This window comes from Symphalangus syndactylus, chromosome 5, assembly GCF_028878055.3.
Source record: "Symphalangus syndactylus isolate Jambi chromosome 5, NHGRI_mSymSyn1-v2.1_pri, whole genome shotgun sequence".
Classification (NCBI taxonomy): Eukaryota; Metazoa; Chordata; class Mammalia; order Primates; family Hylobatidae; genus Symphalangus; species Symphalangus syndactylus.
In genome coordinates, this window is record NC_072427.2 from 39,944,653 (window position 1) to 39,967,599 (window position 22,947).

At 49.6% G+C, this 22,947-nt stretch overlaps 1 protein-coding gene across 32 annotated transcripts in view; it reads left to right on the plus strand.

Moving 5' to 3' along the window:
- Positions 1 to 22,947, plus strand: part of MEGF11 (multiple EGF like domains 11) — a 381,686-nt gene that overhangs the window by 119,829 nt on the left and 238,910 nt on the right. For 24 of the 32 annotated variants that reach the window (XR_008657670.2, XR_008657671.2, XM_055278043.2 and 21 more), the window contains 3 exons: positions 6,159 to 6,264; positions 10,574 to 10,675; positions 15,431 to 15,531. Coding sequence is in view for 30 of the 32 variants with exons in the window: in XM_055278039.2 (XP_055134014.2) it covers positions 6,159 to 6,264; positions 10,574 to 10,675; positions 15,431 to 15,531 (309 nt within the window). In the remaining 2 variants the exon portion in view is untranslated. Of the gene's footprint in view, positions 1 to 6,136; positions 6,265 to 10,573; positions 10,676 to 15,430; positions 15,532 to 22,947 lie in introns of those variants that run through there. The other 8 variants (XM_063638864.1, XM_063638877.1, XM_063638879.1 and 5 more) reach the window with 3 other exon arrangements.

Sequence of the window (22,947 nt, forward strand, 5' to 3'; positions counted from 1 at the left end):
GGGCATGAGGGACACCTACAGTTATGAGAACTCCATAGCCCTGGGAGGAGGTGGGAGAGGGTGGCTGAGAAGGCCAGGAGTGGGCAGATTGCGGGTGGGGAGGGGCCAGGCAGGCGTCTGGGTTGGTCAGGCCAGCTGAATGTGTCCTGATTTGCAAAGAAATGGAAAGATGGAGATAATTGCTTTGTGAGAAATGGAATGGCCTAAGAACATAGATAAGTTTTCTCCCTTCATCTTCGGAGGGGCTGGAGGCCGGAGGTGCAGATGTTGCCTGCTTGGGAGTTGGGGCAGGCAGGAGGCGGTTTGGGGGCCCAGAATTCAGAGGCTGTGCCTGTTGTGGGAGGGAGGCTGGTGCTTTATTAGTTTGGCGGTTTCTACCGTTCTGCTCCAGGGTAGGCTGTGATTTCTCTCTGGGCCTGACTGATGTCAGGGCCACTTACTCTCTGCTGGGCTTGAGCGTGCAGGGGACAGGACAGTCTCTTGACCCTGATTAATGGTGGCTGCAACCCTCATGGTACCATTTTCAGGATTTGCAGCCCGAGGCTTCCCAGGCAAGGAGAAAGCAGAATTTATCAGGGTGGTGGAGCAGGGACTTGGAGGGGGACATTTAACTTGTCTCAGGAGGTGATTCCAATCTCCTCTGATTTATCCCAGGGGGCAGGCACCTGGCAGAGACTCCACATTGGCGCTGAGAATTTTTGCTGTGCTCCTGCAGTCAGGGAATCACTCTTTTGGAGATTAAGAGCTGTGGATTTATTTTTAAAACTTTTTTTTTTTTTTTTTTTTTTTAAGTACAGGAAGATTAGAAAGCATTCAACATAAACCCAACCCCTGGTGGGATTGCTGCAGAGCAGGAGGCTTCATCAAGGCAAAGGATGAAGCTTTTTAATTATGAGGGCTGATCCAACTCCTCTTTTCATCTCACACTAATCAGGCCCTAGCAAGGCCAGTAAATAGAGAGGGCTGGGGACTGGGAGCCAGCTGAGAGAGCCAGGGCAGAGGAAGGGGAAGGCCACTAGACGGGGCGATAACCTTGGCATTTGCCCCATTGTGTGCAAACTTGGCTTTTTGTTTTATTCAGAAAAAAGTAGAGAAGTGTGTGTGTATCTTCTATAATTAGAAGATAGAAAGCTCTCTCTCCACCCACATGCCGGGAGAAATGTGAGGCGTTTGCTTTATCAGCTCCAGTTTGGGGTTTGCTTCTGCTGCTTCCCAGACCTGAAAGCGCCTTTTCATGAGGCGTCTGGAACACCCAGTCCCCAACTGCAGCTTGAGCGATTGCCTGGGCTTCAATGCCGGCCTTGTGCTGTGTGGGGAGCAGATATGTGCTGGTGCTGATGGGGTGGTCCAGGCAGAAGTCTTTGAATTGCTCTCAGGATGTCCTGGGTGCTCACTGTACAGTATCTCATGCCACCAGATTGGTGTCTCTGCAAGCGCAATGTTAACACAACACGGAATGCCTTGTGCAGTGTGACCTGCTGTTGGGATGGGTCTTTGGTGTCCTCTCTCAGGCCAGACACAAGCAATGTGGCTGATCCTGAGGCTTGGGATGGTTGAGAGGTTGGGTTGGAGGTTGGCTGCAGAGTCAGTAATCAGTTGACAAAGATGTCTTGAGCCGCTGTATGTGCAGGAAATGCTCTTGGGGCTGGGGACATAGCTGTGAACACAAGAGATGGAAACCCCTGCCCTCATGAAGTATATGTTCTAGTGGCATGGTACAAGGGAAGGAAATAATCCTTAGGTCTTAGGGTCCAGAGGGAAGAGCCAAGGCCATATCTAAGTGGTAAATATAGGAGGGGAGAAATTTCCAAAGTGGTAACACCTGTTCAGCAATATAGGCACGGTACATGGCACCTGTGTTGTCCCTCCCCAGAGTTCAAGACTGACATTACTAATCAATCCTGGCATGCTTTCCCACTCAGCCCCTCTTCCTCAGCACAGCATTCTAAACAGCCACTATAATAGATCCCCATTGTTGTGGGAGTGGGAACTTCCCTGGGCCCACAAAATAGTGTCTGACTGCTGCCACTCCTGCCGCCAGTGCAAATATGTTGAGAAGCAAAGGATCATGGGAAGATGGACTGGGATTGACAGAGAGCAGGCTGCAGGCACGTGGGCCAGGCTCCAGGCTCCAGCATCCAAGATTTAGGCACAGTCAGGAGAACGAAGCCAGTGGTGGAAGTGAAGCAGGTGGGGTAGGATTTTAGCACGGATGGACCTTAAGGCTGTAACAGCTGATCCCAGGGCAGAGGCCATCTGTCTGTCTGCCTTCTGCCCCAATTTATGCATCTTGGCTAATGTGAGCAACTAGTGTCTGGCCAGGTGTGTGCTGCCACCAGAGAGAGAGAGACTGGCCTCCACAGGTGCTGGTGCTAGTGATGGCAGGGTCCTAGGCAGAGGCAGGGGCCTCCAGAGGATGCTGCCATCTCTAAGATCTGCTCAGCCAGCAAAGCCAACCCAGGCCGGAGCAGAAGCCCTGGACAGGAGGAGGGATCCTTTGCTATGATGCCAGTGTCCCTTAAGCAACCCGGCAGCATTTTCCTTTAACACCAGGTGCCAGGCATAAGAGGCCCTTGAGTGTTAGAATAAACAATTGCATGCAGACTCTCAGGACACAGCTTGACATGCACCAGGACTTTCTTCAGACTTGGTGTTGAGGGAGGGGAGCAGAGTTTCCTAAGCCGCTATCATCAGGAACGCCGCTCTTAGAGCTGTGTCACTGGGAAGAGTTCCATGGGAAATATTGGGTGAAACAAAAAGTCAAATGGTCTCTTTATTTTGGGTCTTCTCAGAGTCTAAGCTATGCTAAAATGCTTAGACTGAATATTTAGGATGAGGACATAGCGAGCAGCATTTCCTGAGCTTATTCACCCTTGGAGATCTTTGTCTGAGAGATTTCTATCAATGTCTCATGGGCTAGTGTTCCACAGAACCCAGCTGTAGAGAATGCCCTCCAGAGGTGCCCATGCTGCCCACCACTGCACTGCAGTGCAAGCTGTCTGCTGTCTGGTTCCTCCAAAGTTCCTGCACATTCCTGCCTCCATGCACTGCTTGGGCTGGACCTGACCCAGAAATGCCCTTTCTCTAGCCTCCACCTTTGCATACGCCATCCAAGTCCAAGTCCCACCCACTCCACAAAGGCTTTCACAGCTCCACCAGTGGGACTTAATCACTCGCTGCTTTGAGCGTCCTCAAGTGCACTGCAGCTGATGGCATCTTATTTCTTTATGTCCTCCACAGCACGGCCCAGGCCCGGGCAGGTGGTATGCCAAAAGTGCTCAGTTTGGGCCATGGCCTGTGGGTGGCCATGTGGGCTGACAACACCCTGTCTGCAGGCGTGAGAGGTACGCCTCCTGGGCACTTTCTCTTCCCTTTATCCGCCCTGCCCTGTCCATCAGGGTTTGTAAAGTAGCCACGGTGCCCGATAAGGAAAGAAAATTTTCCACCTCTGCAACTTCCTCTGCTCCCTAATATGTAGACAGCTGGACCAGAGGGAAGAGAACCAGCAGATCTATTTACGTGGACTCTTCCCCTGAAGTGAAACCAGGGGCATTTTCTTATTTAATTATTAATGCTCTAAATCAGATGGTGCCTAATATGTTAACCTCTGTCACTCCAAATGGTGTCGGCCTAATAACCACTGCAGCAGAATTGATTTTCCCTCAGTCATCTCAGAAGCATATGTCTTTGGGATCTGTCCTCAGAGAGATCCTGCGAAAGTCTCATTAAAGTTAATGGGGATGAGTTGCCCCCATGTGGTGACGGCTTCTTTCTTCACTGCGCCTGAGTGAAGTATCGGAGACAAGGAGAATTTCCTTCCTTCCTTCCTTCCTTCCTTCCTTCCTTCCTTCCTTCCTCCCTCCCTCCCTCCCTCCCTCCCTCCATTTCCTTCTTTCTTTCTTTCTTTCTTTCTTTCTTTCTTTCTTTCTTTCTTTCTTTCTTTCTTTCTTTTTCTCTCTCTCTCTTTTCATGAGGATTTTAAAATCTAACAAATTACAGCAATGATCCAAGTTACCTCTCTCTCCCATCACATGAGTCAAAAGGGACCAGAGGAACAATCTTCTCTTGTCCAGGTGGCCTCATCTTTTGATACTCTTGGTGTAATAAGTTTGAAGATGCTGTCAGGAGGTTCTCTCGGGAGAATGCTGGAGATTATAGGAGTGGCCCAAGTAATGAGTCAGGGCCACAGAGAGAATCAAGACAAGGCAAGGCATCCCCTACAGCTGGCATTCAGACTCCATGCCTTCTGGAACTCTGTGTCCCATTGTTTATTTCTTTATTTGATGCCTGATTAGCCCAAACCCCACTTGGAAGAAGATGCTTGTTCCACTTTTGACTCTCCGCATAGCTCAATGCCATGTCCGGGGCAGGCTCTTTCTCCGCTCTTGGTTGAATCTCCCAGAGGAGAATGGATTGAAATGATCGCTGAGCTCCTCTGCAGCCCTGGTGTTGCACAGACTCCAGTTTGTGTGGAGCCTTCTGAGGTGCTGATTGGGTCTCTGGGGCTGGGGGAGTGGGCTGGGGGGAGTGGGTGGGGAGCTCTGAGCAGCTATGCTTTGCATACTCCTGGACTCTGCACTTTGAGCAGAAACACTAGAATCGCTCCCCTCTTTCTGATTTTCAGAATGCTTCCATTTGAAATCTGGCTAAATCTGCATTTTAGTCAGATGATTTAGTCAGATTTCCAGATCTCAAACAGAAACACCTCATTAATCATTAATTTAGACCCCCACGGTTATACAGAATTGGTGACAATTTGTTTATCTTTGAAGGAGCTGCTGAGAAAGAGTTTAACAAGGAAATTACTGTGGAGCGAAGGAGAGTGTTTAACCTTTCAGAAGAAAGGCACTCCATTTAGCTTCCCTGAGGGTACAAATGGGGGTGTGTGCAAAATACATGCCGGCTTTTATCTGTTCTCCTAAGTAGGTTGAGCGCTTCCTCACCTGCAAACCCAGGGCCAGTGGGATAGATCCCCAACCATTTCAAGCCTGCGACCCCTTTCCAATGTCAAAATATTTTCTGTAACACCCCCACCCCCAGTTATTGGAAATTGCAATTTTTAGTGTTGTTGATTAAGAAGAAAAGCTACTCTGAATTCAGTAAAGCTTTTAAATAAATCATGATAGCATCTATGTATACATGAAAAATAGTTCTGTCTTTCTGAGTCACAGCGTTCATTCAGCCTACAGATGATGTTTGGGTGCGTATGATTTCCAGCTCCTCTGCACTCCTCAAGGTCAGCGACCCACCAGGTTGCAACCCTTGGACTAGAAGTTTTCTGAGGCAGGAGGACCACAGAGTCCTGGAGTGCCAGGACAGGAAGGAACCTCAGGAGGCATTTCAGCCACTCCCACCCGAAAGGTTGTCTGCCCTCTATGAGGCTCCCCTTGTTGGGGGACCCCTAGTTTAGTGAAGCAAGGGAGTTGGCATCCCACGTAGGCATATACCTGCCATAGGCTATCACTTCAGGGGCCTGGATCAAAACCTGCAAACTGATTCCTTACGGTCCCTTACCAGGTGGTCTAGGCGTGGCATCCCACAGTGGGAATGGCATGTGCGACTGCATCACTCTGGGCAGAAGTAGCTGATACCCCATGGGAGACAGAAGAAGCAAGGTCCGTCTTCCATGGCTTGTGGGCCCAGAGCTCAGGGTTTTCTTGGCTCATTTCCCCCCGGGTCCACATCAGACATCTTTTTTCTCTTTCTTCTTGGCAGGAGGGAGTGGGGAAAGGGAGTAGATGGGCAAAGAATGTCAATGATGAGGGATAAGGGAACGGGGAGGGCATTCCCTTTAAAGCAGTCCAGATCTGGGGTCCCTGGGTCCAAGGATGGGCCCGGGGGCCTGAGGACACCCTGCAATTATAGCCAATTTTGTACTTGTGGGCATTTTTCTGGAGAGAACATCTATACTTTTCACTGGATTCTCAGAGCTGTCCCTGAGTCAAAAAACATTCAGAACCCCTGGCCTAGAATTTGGACTTTTTCCTGACTCAGGCTTCCCACTCTCCTGTTACTCAGAACCGGTGAACTGTTACGGTGTTAGTCAAAGCCTGCAATGTGAAATATCAAATGCTCATTACCCATGACGATGGGAAACTGAGTAATTGCCAGGAACATGGTCTGATCACAGACGCAGCCTCCTTTGTTCTCCTGTGCAGGGCCCGGGATGGCGCTCTCCCTGACGGGGCTCATTGCCTTCTCCTTCCTGCAAGCCACCCTTGCCCTGAACCCTGAGGACCCCAACGTGTGCAGCCACTGGGAGAGGTAAGGTGTGGGTCTCAGATGGCCAGACACTCTCTGGGGGATCGCCCTGGGCATGGCAGTAGGGGACAGAGGCAGTCAGGAGATCCAGGAGCTGCCCTCTAAGGGTCTGCAGCCTGGCTGGGGAGATGGCCCAGATGCTGAGAGACAGGACAGAGCAGTGTAGATTCTGTCCGGAAGGTCAGGATGGAGGCAACTTACATTAACTGCAGTTACGACGCAGTGTCCTGCCCCTCCCTGCACTAGCACTTCCCAGCCATTGCACAGATGAGAAAGTAGAGACCCAGAGGGGCTCAGTCCCTGTCCACAGCCAGATGGGGTGCAGTAAGTGGCGGCATGCGGACTGTGGTCCCAGGTGGCATGCTCTCTGATGCTGTGACGCCTTTCCTGGTCTCCCAGGACTGGCAGCCACGTGGCAGCTTGGATGTGTGGCCCCAGCAGCCTGCCCTGAGGAGGACGGGTGAGGGGGTCCTACTACTTCCGGTCTGGTGGGGGCAGGGTGTTGCCGGGGAAGGGTGGCCGAAGCTGCAGTGGAAGAGCAGGCTGCATTCCAGCTATGGCACTAGGTCCTGGGGGAATGGGCCAGGTCCCTGCAGACGGCCTGACTTTGAAGCACAAGGTTAAAGTATTGATCTTGGTGAGCAGAAAGACAGTGACCAGAGACTAATCAGGGAAAAACCGAATTAAACCCCGGAATTGATTGGCCATGCTGACCAGGATGACTCTGCTACTTACATGTTAATAAATCAAATGAATAAAATTAAGATGAGGGCCCAATGGGAGAAGTGAATGGTAGAGGAAGAAAGGTGGGGGACTCGGAGGAGGGGTCCATGCTTCATGCCCGTGAGGGTGGATAGCCCAGCCCTAGGGCAGGGAAAGGCACCTCAGCCAGGCAGGACCTGGCTCTGGGGTAGCCTGGACACTTGTGGGTCAGGAAGGATCAGCTGGGAGGCAGAGGGACAGTGTCTGCACTTGTGTGATCCCTGGAGACCAGATCCTGTGTGTGGTGTCCCAATAAAGTTGAGGATGGAGCAAAAGGCAGTACTGTGGTGTGCCCTTTTTGGTAAAGTGGGAAGAAAACAAGATCCATCATGAGAAGACCTCAGTTCATTCCAGTCTGGATTTTTCCACCTATAAGCTGTGTGACTCTGGGGAAGTCTCTGAACAGCTCTGAGCCTACTTCCACCTCTGTAAAGTGGGGAGAATCATTATCCTTGCCTCACAGGCTCGTTGGAAGATCAAGGGCAGCAGTTTCACGAAAGTGCTTTGAGGACCATAAGCATCAGTTACTGTCTTTTCTTGTTGACAATTGTGGCTTTGCAGGAACTGGTTTTGATGGAGTTTAGTGCACATCAGACTCGTGGGAGGTACATATGAAAAAGTCTCCTGGGGCCTATCCCCGAGATGCTGATTCAATATTGCATTTTTCATAAGCTTTCTACGTGATTCGGAGGTTACTCAGGCCCCTTGCCCGTTCTGGCTTTGGTGAATTTAAACCTTTATTTCCCAGTGGGTCAGAGAGGTATTGGGAAGAGCCCCTCGTTATTCTGTGGGTTTTGGACTCCAGCCTCAGAGGACCCCTTTCGTCCCTCTGGTCCTGTTAAGACACAGCCGCTTCCTGCTACTGTCTCTGCTGCCTCACAGCCCCTCGAGTGCCTCCTTTGCAGCTGCTCACCTCTGCCTGCCGTAGTGGCTCTATCCAGAGTCCCTCTCTTCCAGGGAGCATCCCCCACAAGGAGGGCCCCTTCTGACTTCTCTCGATGTCTGAGCCCCATTTGTACTCACTGATTTGTACACCTGCCCAACATGAATACATTTGGAATGTGAAAATATTCTGAACTGAGCTGAACTAAGCTGGCATTTCAGGCTTCTTAGGCTATCAGCCAAGGGTACAGCCTGGATGGGAAGACAAGGAGTGAAATCTAACAGCTAGAATGAGGTCTGGGGACTCTCTGGGCTTCTCTGGCCCCAAGGGGTAAGCCTTGTGGGCAATGCCTGGTGACACCAGGTGCTTTCTTCTTCTCAGTCTTTCCAGCTGAGCTCCATTGTAAGTTATGTATGGATGGATCTAGCCTGTGTTGTTCCAGAAACACACCCCGGTCCCTGGAGACCGCTTAGGGAGAATTTCTCAGCTGGATTAGTGCTTCTGGCGGCTCCTTATTAATTATGCCCCTCCACCATAAAACCCAGTGTAAAGACCTCTCCCCGATAGTAAAGCCTGGCTCTCCAAGATTAATCTGGCCCCTCATTAGCATGTTGGCAAATGAGCAGTGTTAAGCCACCCAGCCATGAAACCAGGGGCACACACTTCGGGTCAGAGAACTTGGAGTTGGTACGAGGCCTCGTTGCCAGACTCGTTCAGCCCAGGGCATCCTGCAGAGCCTGGTCTCTACCCCGTGACTGCCCCCTCCAGCCCTCTGCTGGGCTTCTCTCTGGGCATCCAAGGTCTATGGTAGGGCTGAAAAGGGAGGCTGGACCCCCAAGTGCTTAACAAAGGTGGGGAATCCATTCTGTGTGCTGGTCTTGCTCCCTCTCTCCCCCACCTTGGTGAGGGAGGAAAGATCCTTCAGTGCCTAGCACAGGAAGTGAATCATTGCCTGTCAACATCTATTAAACACTTACTGTTTAAGCATGTTACATGTATAGTGTATCTTGTTTTATTTTCCCACTGCCCTGAGAGATAGAGAATATTACTGCCCTCCTTTAATCCTCACAATAACCACACAACCTGGTTAGACTTACAGGTGAGGAAACAGAGACTTATATGAGTCAAATAACACATCTAAGGGCATGCTGCTAACAGGCAACAGGCTTCAAACTTGCCCCTCCTACTGCCCCCATGTTTGGATTCCAGGGGCCGTGCACGCTCCCCATTCATCCTCTTGCTCTAAGTGAGGTATTCAGGAGATGTGCTGGAGCAAAGAATCATGCGATCCCAGAGTTGGAAGAGGACTCTGGGTGGCTGGAGTGAGGGTTGAGTTGCCTCAGTTTCCCCAAGCCTGGAGATAAACAGGGTTTGGGCTATTTTTTTCCTAGATGTGTGCCTCTGAGGCATATCTCAGGTGTGCCAGCTGGTGGGGGCACACCGAGAGCCCTCCTTACATCCCCAGTGCTTCAGAGAAACAGAATTTCCCACCACCCAGGCCTCTGAGCATTGTTGACTGCTTTTGGCCTCCTCCTTCTAGATGCCAGACCTTTGACCTTTCAGGCATCAGAGAGCCTACTGTGGACCCACTTGGGGAGCTGGCCTGCCCAGCCCCCTTGCAAGTTAACCAATGCAGTTTCCTCAGGCAAGGCAGACGTGCTTTTACAGCCTGGACCTGGCCATCTGGCCCAGGTCAGTGAGCCTTCTGGGAAAGACACTGAATAATACCAACCTACATAGAAATTAATTCCTTAGATCTCAGCTGAGGTCCTCTCTCCAGCCTGCTTGGGAAACGTGAGTCCTCACTTCAGCATCCTGGCTTGAATGCCACTTCATGCAACCCCTGCCAGGGGCCGGCAGGTAGAAAGGCTTATTTTGGTTAAGCTGAGATCTGCTTCCCCTTGGCTTCCACCGGCTGGTCCAGGTTTACGGCTAACAGGCAGGATGACAAGAAACCACTTCTATCAGGGACATATCCCCAGTGTACCCCCAGCTATACCAGAGGCAGAATAGAGTAGAAGGTAACTGGAGGAGCTTGTGGAAGCCACTTAGGCCCCCTGATACTCAGTTTCCTGGTCTGTAAAGCGAGAACAATTCCACCTGCCTAAGATTGTGAGGAATGAAATGTATTAAAACACTTGACACAGGGTGCTCAATCAATGTTAGCAGCTATTGATACTGCAGTGTGATCTGGGCAAGTCACTTTTCTCTGAGCCTTAGTGTCTTCCTCTATAAAATGGGGCCACTTACTTCATAGAGTTGCTGCAAAGACCAGCTTCCAAGCATGTTCTTTGAAAACCATAAAGATATGAACAAACACATAAAGTATTTTTAAACTTGTTGGCTCTGCCTTCCAGAGCCACACAGAATAAAACTACCCCCGCTTCTTTATTCATTCTCTGTTAAATGAACAAATGAACTCGAATTTTAGAAAATGAGCTGGGCCAAAGGTCAGTAAATATGTCCTGGGGCCAACCTGGGGTCGGGGAGGCTGGAATATGAGGGCATTCAGGGCAGGGGGAGGATAGTTGGGAGGGGGGAGGTCAGAACCTCCGGACACTTGGCTGTGGAGCTTGGCCTCAGGGCTGTGGGCTCAGATGCCCTGCGGAATATCAGCTCAGCTTCCCAAGTGCTAATCATGGCTCCCATCTCCCATCTGGTTCTCAGCTATGCTGTGACTGTCCAGGAATCGTATGCACACCCCTTCGATCAGATCTATTACACACGATGCACAGACATCCTCAACTGGTTCAAGTGCACCAGGCACCGGTGAGTACCTCTCTCAGATGACGGGGCAGGGAAAAGGCACTGGGCTCTCAGGGCTTGCCTCTGTACAAGTTAGAAAAAGGCCACTGGAGCAGATGTTGTCATGCGCCTCCACTCTGAACACCCAAGATGCTCTGCTGGTGGCTTCTTTCTGGCCAAAAGAGCTTGTGGGTAAGACAGGCCAGCAGTGCTGGAGAGTTAATGCTCTTGAGGGCATCCCTCAACCAGGGATGGGGAGATGGGGAGGTGGTGGATAATTACCCCAACTTCGTCACACTTGGGATGGCAGGGACATCTCTTAGCCATGTTCTACATGTATCCTAGAAGTCTCCAGTGATGGAACCCCAGTTGCCCGTAGAAGTAACCTGCTCAATAATATACCGTAAATTGGCTGCCTTTACTTCCCTGTCTCACTTTTCCATCCTTCTACCAGTACTTCCTAGGATTGCCTCCAAAATAAACTACTTGTTCTTGAATCCTTTTCTTAGGGTTTGCCTTTGGGGGAAAACCCAACCTAAGACAGCCCCCTGCCCTGAGCAGATGTAGCCCCATATCAGGGCATCTGGCTTGAAGAACAGAGTGCAGGCTAGAATTCAGCAACCTCTCGGCACCTTGGCCAGGCTTTCCTTAGCAGTGCTCAACATGGACAACTGCACATTGGCAGTCTTGTACCCTTGTCTGCAGCCCTTCTGCAGATCATATGTTATCACGTCACTCAGGGAAAGGCAAGAGGAAGGAAGAAATAACAATGCTTTAAGGGATGACCCTGGAAAGACACTTTATTTTGGGATTCCCAGTGTACTCATCAAACTTAATAATCCAGCCGGGCGCAGTGGCTCCCGCCTGTAATCCCAGCACTTTGGGAGGCTGAGGCGGGCGGATCATGAAGTCAGGAGAACGAGATCATCCTGGCTAACATGGTGAAACCCCGTCTCTACTAAAAATACAAAAAATTAGCCGGGCATGGTGGTGGGCGCCTGTAGTCCCAGCTACTAGGGAGGCTGAGGCAGGAGAATGGCATGAACTCCACCATTCAGGCAGAGCTTGCAGTGAGCTGAGATCGCGCCACTGCACTCCAGCCTGGGCAACAGAGCAAGACTCCATCTCAAAAAAAAAAAAAACCAAAAACCAAAAAACGAAACAAAAAAACCTTAATAATCCTTGTTCTACCTACCCTGCAGTGTCCAGGGAGGTCAGGAATGTGAAAATTACTTTGAAAAATACAGGGGAAAATGGAGGAAAGTGTGAGATATTAGCCACATGTGAAGTGACACTATTTGAAGGGTGAGAGACTAGCTGTTGAAGGGTAAATAAGGGAGTAAGGGAGAGACCCCAGGGTGGGCCCTTTTCCTAGTTGCTGAATATCTGTTGATTCCAGATTTCTCCTTTGCTTTCTCCTATGAGCCCAGTTCCTCTTTGAGGATAGTTCAGGAATCATGCTGGGCAGCAACATGGATGAGAAAACTCGTTCTGTGCTGAGAAGCCGAAGTCCTGGTTTTCTTTGAGGTTTTGCTACTAACTGGCTGTGAGACATTGAGCGGAGCTATACTTGCTGCTTTAAAATCCTTGCCTGCTAATTCCAACATCTGGGTCATCTCAGGGTTGGTCTTCACTGATTGCTTTTTTTTTTTTCTGCATGGGTAGTTTCTTGTTTTTTGTTATTTTGTTTGTTTGTTTGTTTGTTTGTTTTTTGACAGAGTCCCACTCTGTTGCCCAGGCTGGAGTGCAGTGGCGTGATCTCGGCTCACTGCAACTTCTGCCTTCCCGGTTCAAGTAATTCTCCTGCTTCAGCCTCCTGAGTAGCTGGGATTACACGCACCCACCACCACATCCTTCTAATTTTTGTATTTTTAGTAGAGATGGGGTTTCACCATATTGGCCAGGCTGGTCTCAAACTCCCGACCTCGTGATCTCCTCGCCTCGGCTTTCCAAAGTGCTGGGATTACAGGCGTGAGCCACCGCGCCTGGCCAGTGTGTTTCTTTATATGCTTAGTAATCTTGGATTATATTGTGAGCATTATGAATGACATGTGGAGACCAGATTCTGTTATGTTCCTCCAGAGAATATTAATTTGTTGTTGTTGTTGTTTGTTTATTTTTTTAGCGGCCTGGTTACTTGGCTAAACACAAATTCCAAACTCTGAAAGTTTAATATTTTTAGCATTAGCTAGGCTGCTTGCAATATGTCCTCCATAAGGATAAATCAGTGGCCAGACACTTGGGCAGGGATTTTACAAAGATGTTGGGGCTCCCTCTTTGTAGCTCTCACCTTTCTAAGGTTTCCCCTTTCACCTGCTACCTGCTGGGTGCACCCTGGACTTGTCCTGTGGTTCTTCAAACGAGCAAGTTTGTGTGTTTTCTATCTGAATTTTAGTTGCCTGGAGTATTGTTGTGCTAACTTGCCCAGCACCATTCCCTTCTCTCAAATGTCCACTTGCCTCCGGTATCCGCCTGCTTTTGTCCTCCCTCAAGTGCCTTCAGGTAGTTGTTTTGTATATTTTCCCCTAGATTTTATAGTTGCTATTTGCAGAAAGGTGGTCCAATAGGAGCGACTCAGCTATTACTGCATCCCCTTCCTCTAGCATTTGACTGTGGAATGAGGAGATGGGACTAAATGCTCTCTTTCACCCCACCAATTTTGCCAGAGTTGGCTGCTTGTCAAAGACAGAGGCAGAAATAGTAGTGCTGCTTCTCCCAAAGTCGTGGCAGGCCCATTGTGAGAGCCAAGTTTGCTCAGGGGTGTGGCCCTTTTGGGTACTTGAAGGCTAGGGCTGCCATCCATCACCACTGAGGTGGTGGCTGCTTATTAAAATAGGCTGTATTCCTAGAACATGAATTATTTTGCTAAATTATTGAGTCGCCTTGCAGCTTTCCTGATGACCTAGAGTGTGCATGCTAGCAGCTTGCACCCTGCGTCTGCTTTGGTGTGGAATGGCATGTTTTAACCCAGCATCCTTCCCCTGAGAGCAGCCTGGCACCTGGCCTTGCTTCCCTCTCTTGCTTTCCAGCCTGCACAGGGACAAACAAAGATGGGTGAGCCAGAAACAATGGGTGGCAACGCTCTCCTGAGGGGCGTTAATGATGCCCAGATCACCCCTCGCTGGGGGGGTCGGGGATAATCCTGTTTGCTGGGGAGAACAGGCTGGATGACCTCTGAGTGGATTCTGAGTCATTCTTTACCTGAGAGGCTTATACAACCCCTGAAACTGCCGGGAGCTGCCTTCTGTGCTGGGGAAGTAGCTTTACTTTGAGGCCAGCTTTCCTTCCATTATGGGTTTTTGACAAAGTTGAATGACCTTAGCTTACGACATTCCCAAATATCACAGATTTCCCCAGAGTTCTGCACTGTCATTTGTTATGAAGTGAGGGCTTTAAGGTGTGGGAGGGTTGTCCCAGCCTGTATTATAGGACTCTTTTCCTAAGCCAGCCCGACCCTCCATGGAACACAGTCTGTAGGTGTCTCTGATGACCAGACCCTGCTGCTGTGCTGCTGAGAAGAGTCCACAGGGCAAGCTCCCCTTAGGTGCTGATGGAAAAGTGGAAAGAGGTCTGGCTTCAAGGCCCAAGGACTTGGGGTTGGGTCCAAGTTCCACTCCATGACCTTGGGCGGGTCACTTCCTGTCTCTAGTCTCTAGTGGCCACTTCAAATCTCTTCCACTTTGACTCTCCATGTGAAGAAGGGGCTTTGCCTATGAATACCCTATTTTGATTTCCTCCTAAGGACTCCGTATTTCTTTTTACTTACTCCTTCACTGTGGCCATCTGTAAGGCCAGAATCTACCCTGTGAAACCTGGTAGAGGGCAGTAGGTTAAGCCTAGCAGCTTTGAAATTGGAGTAAGCTAGGTTTGAATCCTGGCTCTGACCCTGATTAGCTGTGCTGGTCACTAACTTCACTAATTTTAGTTTTCTTATTCATAAAACAAAGGGTGGGGAGTTGAGGGGAACATAAAAAAATAGAATAAAAGCTCTAAAAGGGAAAGAAATAAAATAAAGGGGAATAGTAATGGCGCCTGCTGCAGGGAATGGAATGAGATGTTGCTCATAGTCTCTCTGGCATGGGGCTAAGTCTTCACACTTGTGTCAGCATAAGGTCTGGAACCCACGTGTCTGACTCCCAGTGCTGCAGCTCCATGGGCCTCAGCTTCTTCCTTTGCTGGGCAAGGGGTCGGTTCAGGGCCTTCCCAGGGATGGCATGCGAGGGTCCTCTCCCGGAGGTGTTATTTTTGGTGTGGGGGAGATTAATCTACTCTCCGGGACTGAGTTGGACTCAAAGCGTCCTTTTGTTGACTCTGCCTCAGTTCTCCAAGTGGGGGGACCAATACTCAGGGGGCTGTGAGCAGTCTGGCTTGTTAGAGGGGTGGGACGGGGCGGGCACAGAAACCCTCAGGGCCTGACTTCTATCCAGGTCACCCCGTGGGCTCTTCAAGTCCAGAATCTGGGTGTTTTAAGGAACTAAGGAGAAGTTCATGGTTGCCCTCCACAATGTCACTCCAGAAAGTATCTTCTGCAGCCCTTCTATTTAGAAGTGATTGGGGAAAAGTCAGCAGATTTAGAAAGTGCCATGTAATACATTCTGCATCACAACAGCCCAAATCCCACTATTGATTTCTTTATTGTGTTCCTTCATATTTGAAGCCGCCATGCATTTTAAAGTAATTATTGAATGGCATCCTCAATATAGCTTAACACAAATATCGTTCTAAATGGGAGGGATTGATTTTCAATACTTTCAAGTGGCTTTCTCCCTTGTGCCTTAGGATCAGTTATAAGACGGCGTATCGGAGAGGCCTCCGGACCATGTACCGGCGGAGGTCCCAGTGCTGCCCTGGCTACTATGAGAACGGAGACTTCTGCATACGTATGTAGGGGCTGCTGCTGTTCTGGCCTCAGTGGGGAAGGGAGGAGAGGCGAAAGGAGGGGAGGGGAGGTAGGGCTGATATCCACGGCCCCTAGGCAGCAGTCCTCAGCCAGATGGCTCCAGAAGTCCCTGCCTGCTACCAGTGCTCAGAAGGAATAATGAATTTGCTGCAAATACAGTAGCAAGGGTTGGACCATCAGATCAACCTCCTTACAGGGTGGATGGAAGTCCCTGAGTTCAAGGCCTTGGATGGGGGATAGGGGAGAAGTGGCTCCTTCTGGAGTGGGCACTCTGAGGAGCAAGGGAGAAGAAGTGCTGGGTGCCTGGCACAGGGTTAAGATGTGCAGGTGCTCAAGACAGCTTTGCTGGATGGAAGGAGAGATGGATGGGTATGTGGGTGGACAGCTGGATGGGTGGAAATGGGAAAGGGAGGAAGGAAGGCTGGGTTGTTGGATGTCAAAACCACAGTAAGAAAAGGATGGGGGCAAAGGTGAGACGGACCATGAGGGAGTGGTTCCGGGAGCTCGGAGGATTCCCAAAAAGGATTTGGGGGACATTGGAGAAGAGGTGTGTGCATGGAAGACAAACATTGCCTCTTTTCCTATTCGTTTAGAGCAGCTCAGAAAATGTAAGCCTTAGTGTCCCCTAAGAAAGACAAGAGCTGAGTTGCTGGCAGCTGCAGGCCCTCTGGGAGACGAGCAGCGTGGTGCAGTGGAGGCACCCCGGAGCAGGAGCCTGTAGATCTGGGCTTCCTAGCTATGGGGCTTTGGGCAAGTCACTTAACCTCTCTGGGAGAATGATTGTAGGGTCCCTGTTGGGTTCTAAGGGACTCTTTCCCCACTCACCTCTGACCCAGTGACATGGGGCCAGTGGCCTTTCCAGCGGGCCTTGGAAGGTTCCCTCTACTGCAGGAGAGTGTCAGAGGAGCTGGGAGGCCCTCGTTTAATGACTGAGAAGAGATTCCACCCCCAAAGCTTCTGCCTCTTCATTTGGAGAGCAAGTTTCCTTGTTAGTATTCTCTTTGCCATTCGAGTGGGTAGAGAGAGTTCGCACCAGAGGGAAAATTTGGGCAGAGTGGGTGTGTTGATGTTGGGAATAAAATGACAATTTTCTCCTACTGTTGTTACATCTCCCCCAATGCTGGAGAAACTCAATTCTAATTGCATTACAAGAATGAATGAAAAATGTACCCTCCAATGGGTTCAGTAGTGGTGGTTTTGTAGGAAAGATACAAAGCAGTTCACCTAAAAGGCCATTCCTCAGGAGCAGGGCAGAGGACTGAGCTAGGACAAGGCCTTGGTCAGTACCTCACCTGAGATGGGGTAACCAAGACCCAGGTGTAGATGCGAGATCAGGACTAAGGCTTTCCTGCTGCTGCTCTGTCTGCATGGAGTAGTGCGAAATCAGGCCAGGGGCAGGACACGGGACTCACAAAGCCTCAGAGACAGATGTAAGCGGCCTGCTGAAGCTCAGGGCACAGTGATGGACTCAGGGAGATTATGAAGGCAGTTTGGATGTCAGCACAGAGATCCAGGAATGGACGAGCACATTTCCTTTCTAATTTCCATTAGTGAACGGTGGCAAAGCTCTTGGAAAATGAAGAGCAGGGCAGAAGTGTTAAGTGTCCTGATTGCACAGGAGGCCCAGTCTTGCTGACAGGCAAGGGCAGTTTATACCTTCTGACTTACTCCTTATGTAACCACCGGGTACTAACTTCTGGCCAGGTGACCCTAGGACGGTCCACCAGGAAATCAAACTCAAAAAGCCACTTTCGGGATGGAAGACTTCTAGGAGGGGACAGGAGAGTTCTGGCGGGGAGATGGGATGTGTGGCACCCTGGGTGCTGGTAGTAATGACACGGATTCACAGGAGTCTGGGTTTGATCCTTGCCCTGCCACTGCCAGCTTCTTCCTCTGCATCTTCATCATCTTCCCAGCACCTGCCACATGCCAGGCACCATGCTGATCCCTTTACATATGCTGATCCATCTACTGCTCCCAACAGCCCTATGAGGAAGGTATCCTTATTTCTCTCATTTGATAGATGGGGAAACTGAGTCACAGAGCTTATGTAATTTGCCCAAGATCACACATCTGGAAAGTGGCAGAACTTGGATTTGAATCCAGGCTGTCTGGCTCCAGAGTCTCTGCACGTGGATGGCTTGGGCAGGCTGCTTGTCTCTTCACGAACCCAGGCAAGGCTTTACCTCTCTGAACCTCAGTTTTCATTCACGTAAAATGGCAGTAGTAACACCTGCACTCACCAGGCACAGAGTGGGGCTTGAGTAAATGTCAGTTCCCTCCTCCATGGCATTGGTGCTCCACATTGTTTGAGTCCTGGCTTTCAATTGCTCAAAGAGGCCCATGAACACTGTCCCTGGGAAAATGCATAGTACCTATATAAACATACCAACACCCAAAGTCCCTTGCATTGGGTTCATGGGTTCACTGGGTTCATGGATTCCCTGAAACCCTTACAGGGTCCTTGTTGCATGGTAAATAATTTCTGCCACATGTTCACGTTACCCATGCCGCATGTATTTGTTACTTCTTGCTACGCAAGATGCAGGGGCATAGATACAGATGATGGACAGTTGCTGCCCTCAAGGAGTTTTCAGCCTAGTCAAAGGAGGGGACTTAGAGTATGCTACAGGGTATATTAGAAAAGTGTTTCAAGCCAGTATTTATTAAGCACCTACTATAGCCCACCCACAGTGCTGTGCTATGAGATAGAAGAGAAGAGTTAGAAATACGAATAGCCCGTGCCCCTGTGGAATCTACTTTCATGATGGGAAGGCGGGACCGACACTCAGCAAAATCATTCCATAACAGCCCAGAGACTGGACGTGAAAAAGACTAGACAGAGACAGACGAGAGCGGCAGGAGAGAATGCTGCCACCTGCTTCATGGGGCCTTGAGCTCCATCTCGAGGGTTGCAATGACGCTGTCAGGGGTGGGTGGGAGAGGGAACCCCATCAGCAAAGGCATGGAGGTGGGCGGTAAGGAGGCTGGCCAGACCCCAGAGGGCAGACCTGGGCTGCAGCGGGGAGGTGCAGGTGGCTGGGTTGGGTGTGTCGATTGCCTAGGGTGGCCGTTACAAAGTACCACAGGCTGGGCGGCTTCACTGGCAGGGGTTTATCATCTCACAGTTCTGGGGCTCAGAAGTCTGAGATCCAGGTGTTGGCAGGGCTGCTTCCTTCTGGGGCTGAGCGAAGGGTCTGTTCCAGCCTCTCTCCTTGCTTCTGGTAGTTTCCTGGCTGCAACAGCAGGACTCTGATTGTCACATGGTGTTCTTCCCGTGGCTTCACATTTCCTTGTTATGAGCACACACGTCATAGTGGATTAGAGCTCACTCTAATGACCTCATTTTAACTTGATTACCTTTTAAGACTATCTCCAAATAAGGGTGTGTCTCAGGTGCTGCGGCTTGAGACTTTAACATAAGAAATCTGGAGAGGCTGGTGTCAGCTGTTACCAGCATCCTCCTGTTCCTGTTTATTGTGATGGGAGGAAAGGGAGGGGGCACCAACCGGCCCCACATGGGCTTTGGCTTTGTCACTTGCCCATGAGAGAATGGAGACCCCCAGGGTGAGGGAGCTTGTGAGAGGGAGAAATGGTAGTGAGAGGGTGAAGAATGGCGCCAGGGCACTGGGGGACAGATGGGAGGCTTGTGAGCCTGGGAGCATTCGGGGACTGGTGCCTGCAGCCCTGCCTCCCGACTCATCCCTCCTGATTGCTCAGAGGCCAGAGAACCTCCAACTTCACCAGAACCTTGTGAGAACACATCGGATGCTGAGAGTTCTCTGGATCCTGCACAAGAACATCACCTGTGCCCTGGGCAGGGGCGGGAGGATGTCATCCTCCCTCCAGGGTCACCTTCTGAGAGGCTTGTTTCTTGCAGGCTGACAAGGAGCAGGCCCAGGCGTGAAAGCCTTGGCTGACTCAGCCACCAACTTGCTGTGCAATCTTGGGCCAGTCCTTTGCCTCTTTGGAGCAGCTGTGACATAGGACGGACCATCCCTGTGTGTGGAAGGAGGAAGAGATGGAACAGGGACCCAGAGTATCCTGGAAAGCACAGAGCTCAATACAGATGCAGGGGGGCACTGTTTTTCTCCTCTCTGTACAATTTCCTCTGTCTTTGAACTGCTATTCTCATCTGGGAGCCCTCCTGAAACCATCCGTACCAGAGCTTCCCACCCACCCCTGCCCAACTCATACCCCGTTCCACTTCCAGTATCTACAGCTACAGCTGGGTCCTAGCCCACTTTGGTCACCAGGTGTGAAATATTTCCTAGAGATCACTGGGCAGAAGTGCTTGCCTGCCTTCCTCCCTCCCTCCAAGCTTCCCTTTCTTCCTTCTTTCAGGACAGAGGCATTTTTGCCTCTGCATATGGAGCTAGTTTTATGTCTTGGAGAAGCAGACTTTCACGTATGTGGTAGAGTTTGAGGCATTTTGGGAAGCTCTGTTCTTTGAAAATATTAGTCTTTTATCAAACCAGATGATACAGGACTGAGTTATGACCGTACTGAGTTTTGCTGCGGTAACAGACAATGTCCAAATCCCAGTGGCTTGAAACAGTGAAGTTTAATTTCTTCTTCATATCAGGTGTCCGCCGTGGGCTAGCTAAGGCCTGCTCCTTGTCAGCCTCACCCCTACGTGATGGAGCAGCAACTCTCTGGAATGTTGCTAGCTGCTGTGGCAGAGAAAAGAGGGCTCTAACTAGTCTTGAAGGCAGAGGGTCAGAAACATTTAGTGAGCAGTATTAGTTCCTATCCCAAGTCCCATACAGATGGCCATGGTGCTCACAAACCACAACTCATTCAAATGTGTCTTTGGTAAACACTTAATAACAATATGAGACAGATTCTGTGTGCTTGACTCCAGCAGTTCTCAGACGTGAGCTGCCGAACCAGAATCACCTGGGGGACTTGTTATACCACAGACTGCTGGGCCCCAGTCCCAGAGTCTCTGATTCAGAAGATTTGAGGTGGGGCCCAAGAATTTGCATTTCTAACAAGTTCCCAGGTGATCCTGCTGGATGGGAACTACATTTGAGAACCATTAGGCAACGGTTTCTTTACTGACTCAGTTTGTGAATCTGTTACAAAGAGGCCCAGCAGGTGCATCCCCTAAGTACTCAGCGCTTCTGATGGGCAGCAGGGAGAAAGCATGCCTCACTGCAGCAGGCAAGCAGGGGGAGTCTATCTGCTCAATCTCCCATCTCCTGTTTCCTCTTGGTCGACATAGTTTCCCCCACAGCAAATGAACTCCCTCAAGCTTCCAGGTGAAATCTTCTGGCCCTTTCAGTGGTGGCTTGGAATGCCAGAGGCCACCCTCTGCAGTGTGGTTTTCAGGAAATCCAGAAGTGGAGGGATCCACCAGAAACTCCAGGCACGTATGCAGCTGATGGGCCCGGCTGGCTTGGGGAGCATAGGTTGGCCCCAGGGAAAGGGACTGTGCCAACCCTAGGGGGTGGTCTGCACATGGTGGCCGAGGGAGCCAGCAGCTGAGGGTCTGGGAGATTGGCCTCACGAATGGGCTCTGGCTGAGGGGAGAGGATTCTGGCAGGGGGTTGGGCAGGGGAGCAGGCAGTGTAAGATTTAATTCAGTGAATTCGACACATCAACTCTGTGCCAAATTAGGTATTCCTGTTTCATTATTGCTGTTGCTTTCCACAATTATTGTTTAAATTTAAGTCGAATTCCTATGTTTCATAATTCCTTTGCTCATCATCTCTTCTTTCATCACTCTCCTAGGTTTAGCCTCATTCTTCTTGAAAGTTCTTTAGTTCTTTCAGGGAAGGTCTGTGAGTGACCAATGCTCCTATGCTTTATTTGTCTTATGCTTTAATTTTGCATTTGCTCTTGAATGATGGTTAAGCTACCTGTGACATTCTAGGCTTTCAGTCATTTTCTTCCAGCAGTTTGAGAAGTGGTGTTCCATTGTGTTCTGGACTTTGTTTTGCACTGCCCTGCAGTTTCCCTAGGATGTGTCTGGGTGTGGAGTTTTTTGGGGTTTTTGTTTGTTTTATACTGTTTGCTTCTCGGAGGTATATGTCATCTTCGAGCTAAGGATTCATGTCCTTCATCAATTCTGGAAAATTGCCAACCATACCTCTTCAAAAATCTCCTTTCTTCCATTCTCTTAATTTCTCCTGTTGGAGCTCCAATATGTTGGATCCTCGTATTCCATCTTCTGTCTCTCCTAAGTTCTCATTTTCAGTCTCTTTATCTCTCCATGCTGCACCTTGGACATTTTCCTTAGATCCATTTATTAGATGCTGTGGTTCTGCTAATTAATCTATCTGGTGTGGTCTTAATTTCAGTTTCATGTTTCATTTCTAGGAGTGCCATTGGTTCTTTTTCAGATATGCTGTGCTTTTTCTGTCGTGTCGTATTCTTTCATTATGAATTCCATTCCTTTTATTGCTTTATTTTAAACATATTTCTTTTATAGTCTCTTTCAGATAGTTTTATCTCAAGCGATTAGTTCTATTAGCTCAAGTTCCTAGAGTATCAATTCTCCTGTTCGTGGTGCCGGCTGATCTCCATCACGGCAGATTCTTTCCTTGTACAGGTTGTACTTTTTTTTTTTTTTTTTTTACTATTAATTTAGCCCTTTTTTCCCTCCCTTATGCCCCGAATTTTTCAGGGGCCCTACACATTAGTTTTACATTTTCTTGTTGGGCACTCTAATGGTTTCCCCCGGTTCGAGATCACCCTTTACTTTGGTAGCCTGGTTTGGGATTTTATGCTGTGTTTGGTAAAGGCTTGGGGTGTTTTTTCTCTTAACTGATGTGAATTTCACATACCATAAAATCATTTTAAAGTGTGCAATTCAGTGGCATTTAGTATATTCACGATGTGCAAATATCACCTCTATCTAATCACCCCTAAAGGAGACCCCATACCCATTCAGCAGTCGCTGCCTGTTCCCCTATCCTGGCTTTTTGTTTCTTGTGGGAGACTTTTTTCTCCATCCAGAATACCTTGTTTATCTCTAGGTTGGTGGGTAGCATGTTCAAATCCCCCCTACATGGAGCTGGCGACTTCCAAGGCCAAGTCTGCCCTTGTGTGGGTGTGAAGTCCCTGGCTCCCAGCCTGCACTGGGGGTGGGGGGTGGTGGCTGTAGCCAGGTCTAATGTACCCTGAGCTACCTTGGCTTCAGCATCTCACATTCTGCTCTCCTATAAACTCCCCCATTCCCCCACACTTAGAAATTTACCTTGCTCTCCTTAGAGCTCAGCTATGCATTTAAAAATATTTTTACTATATTTTGGGAGCACTTTTGTAGCATGAGGAGTTACATTAGCACTTTCTCCATATCACTGGAACTGACCCTGTTTTACAGAGAGAAGTGGAATGGGGGCTTTATAACCAACTCCTGTGACGTTTAATTCAATGCCTTCTTGGAGTT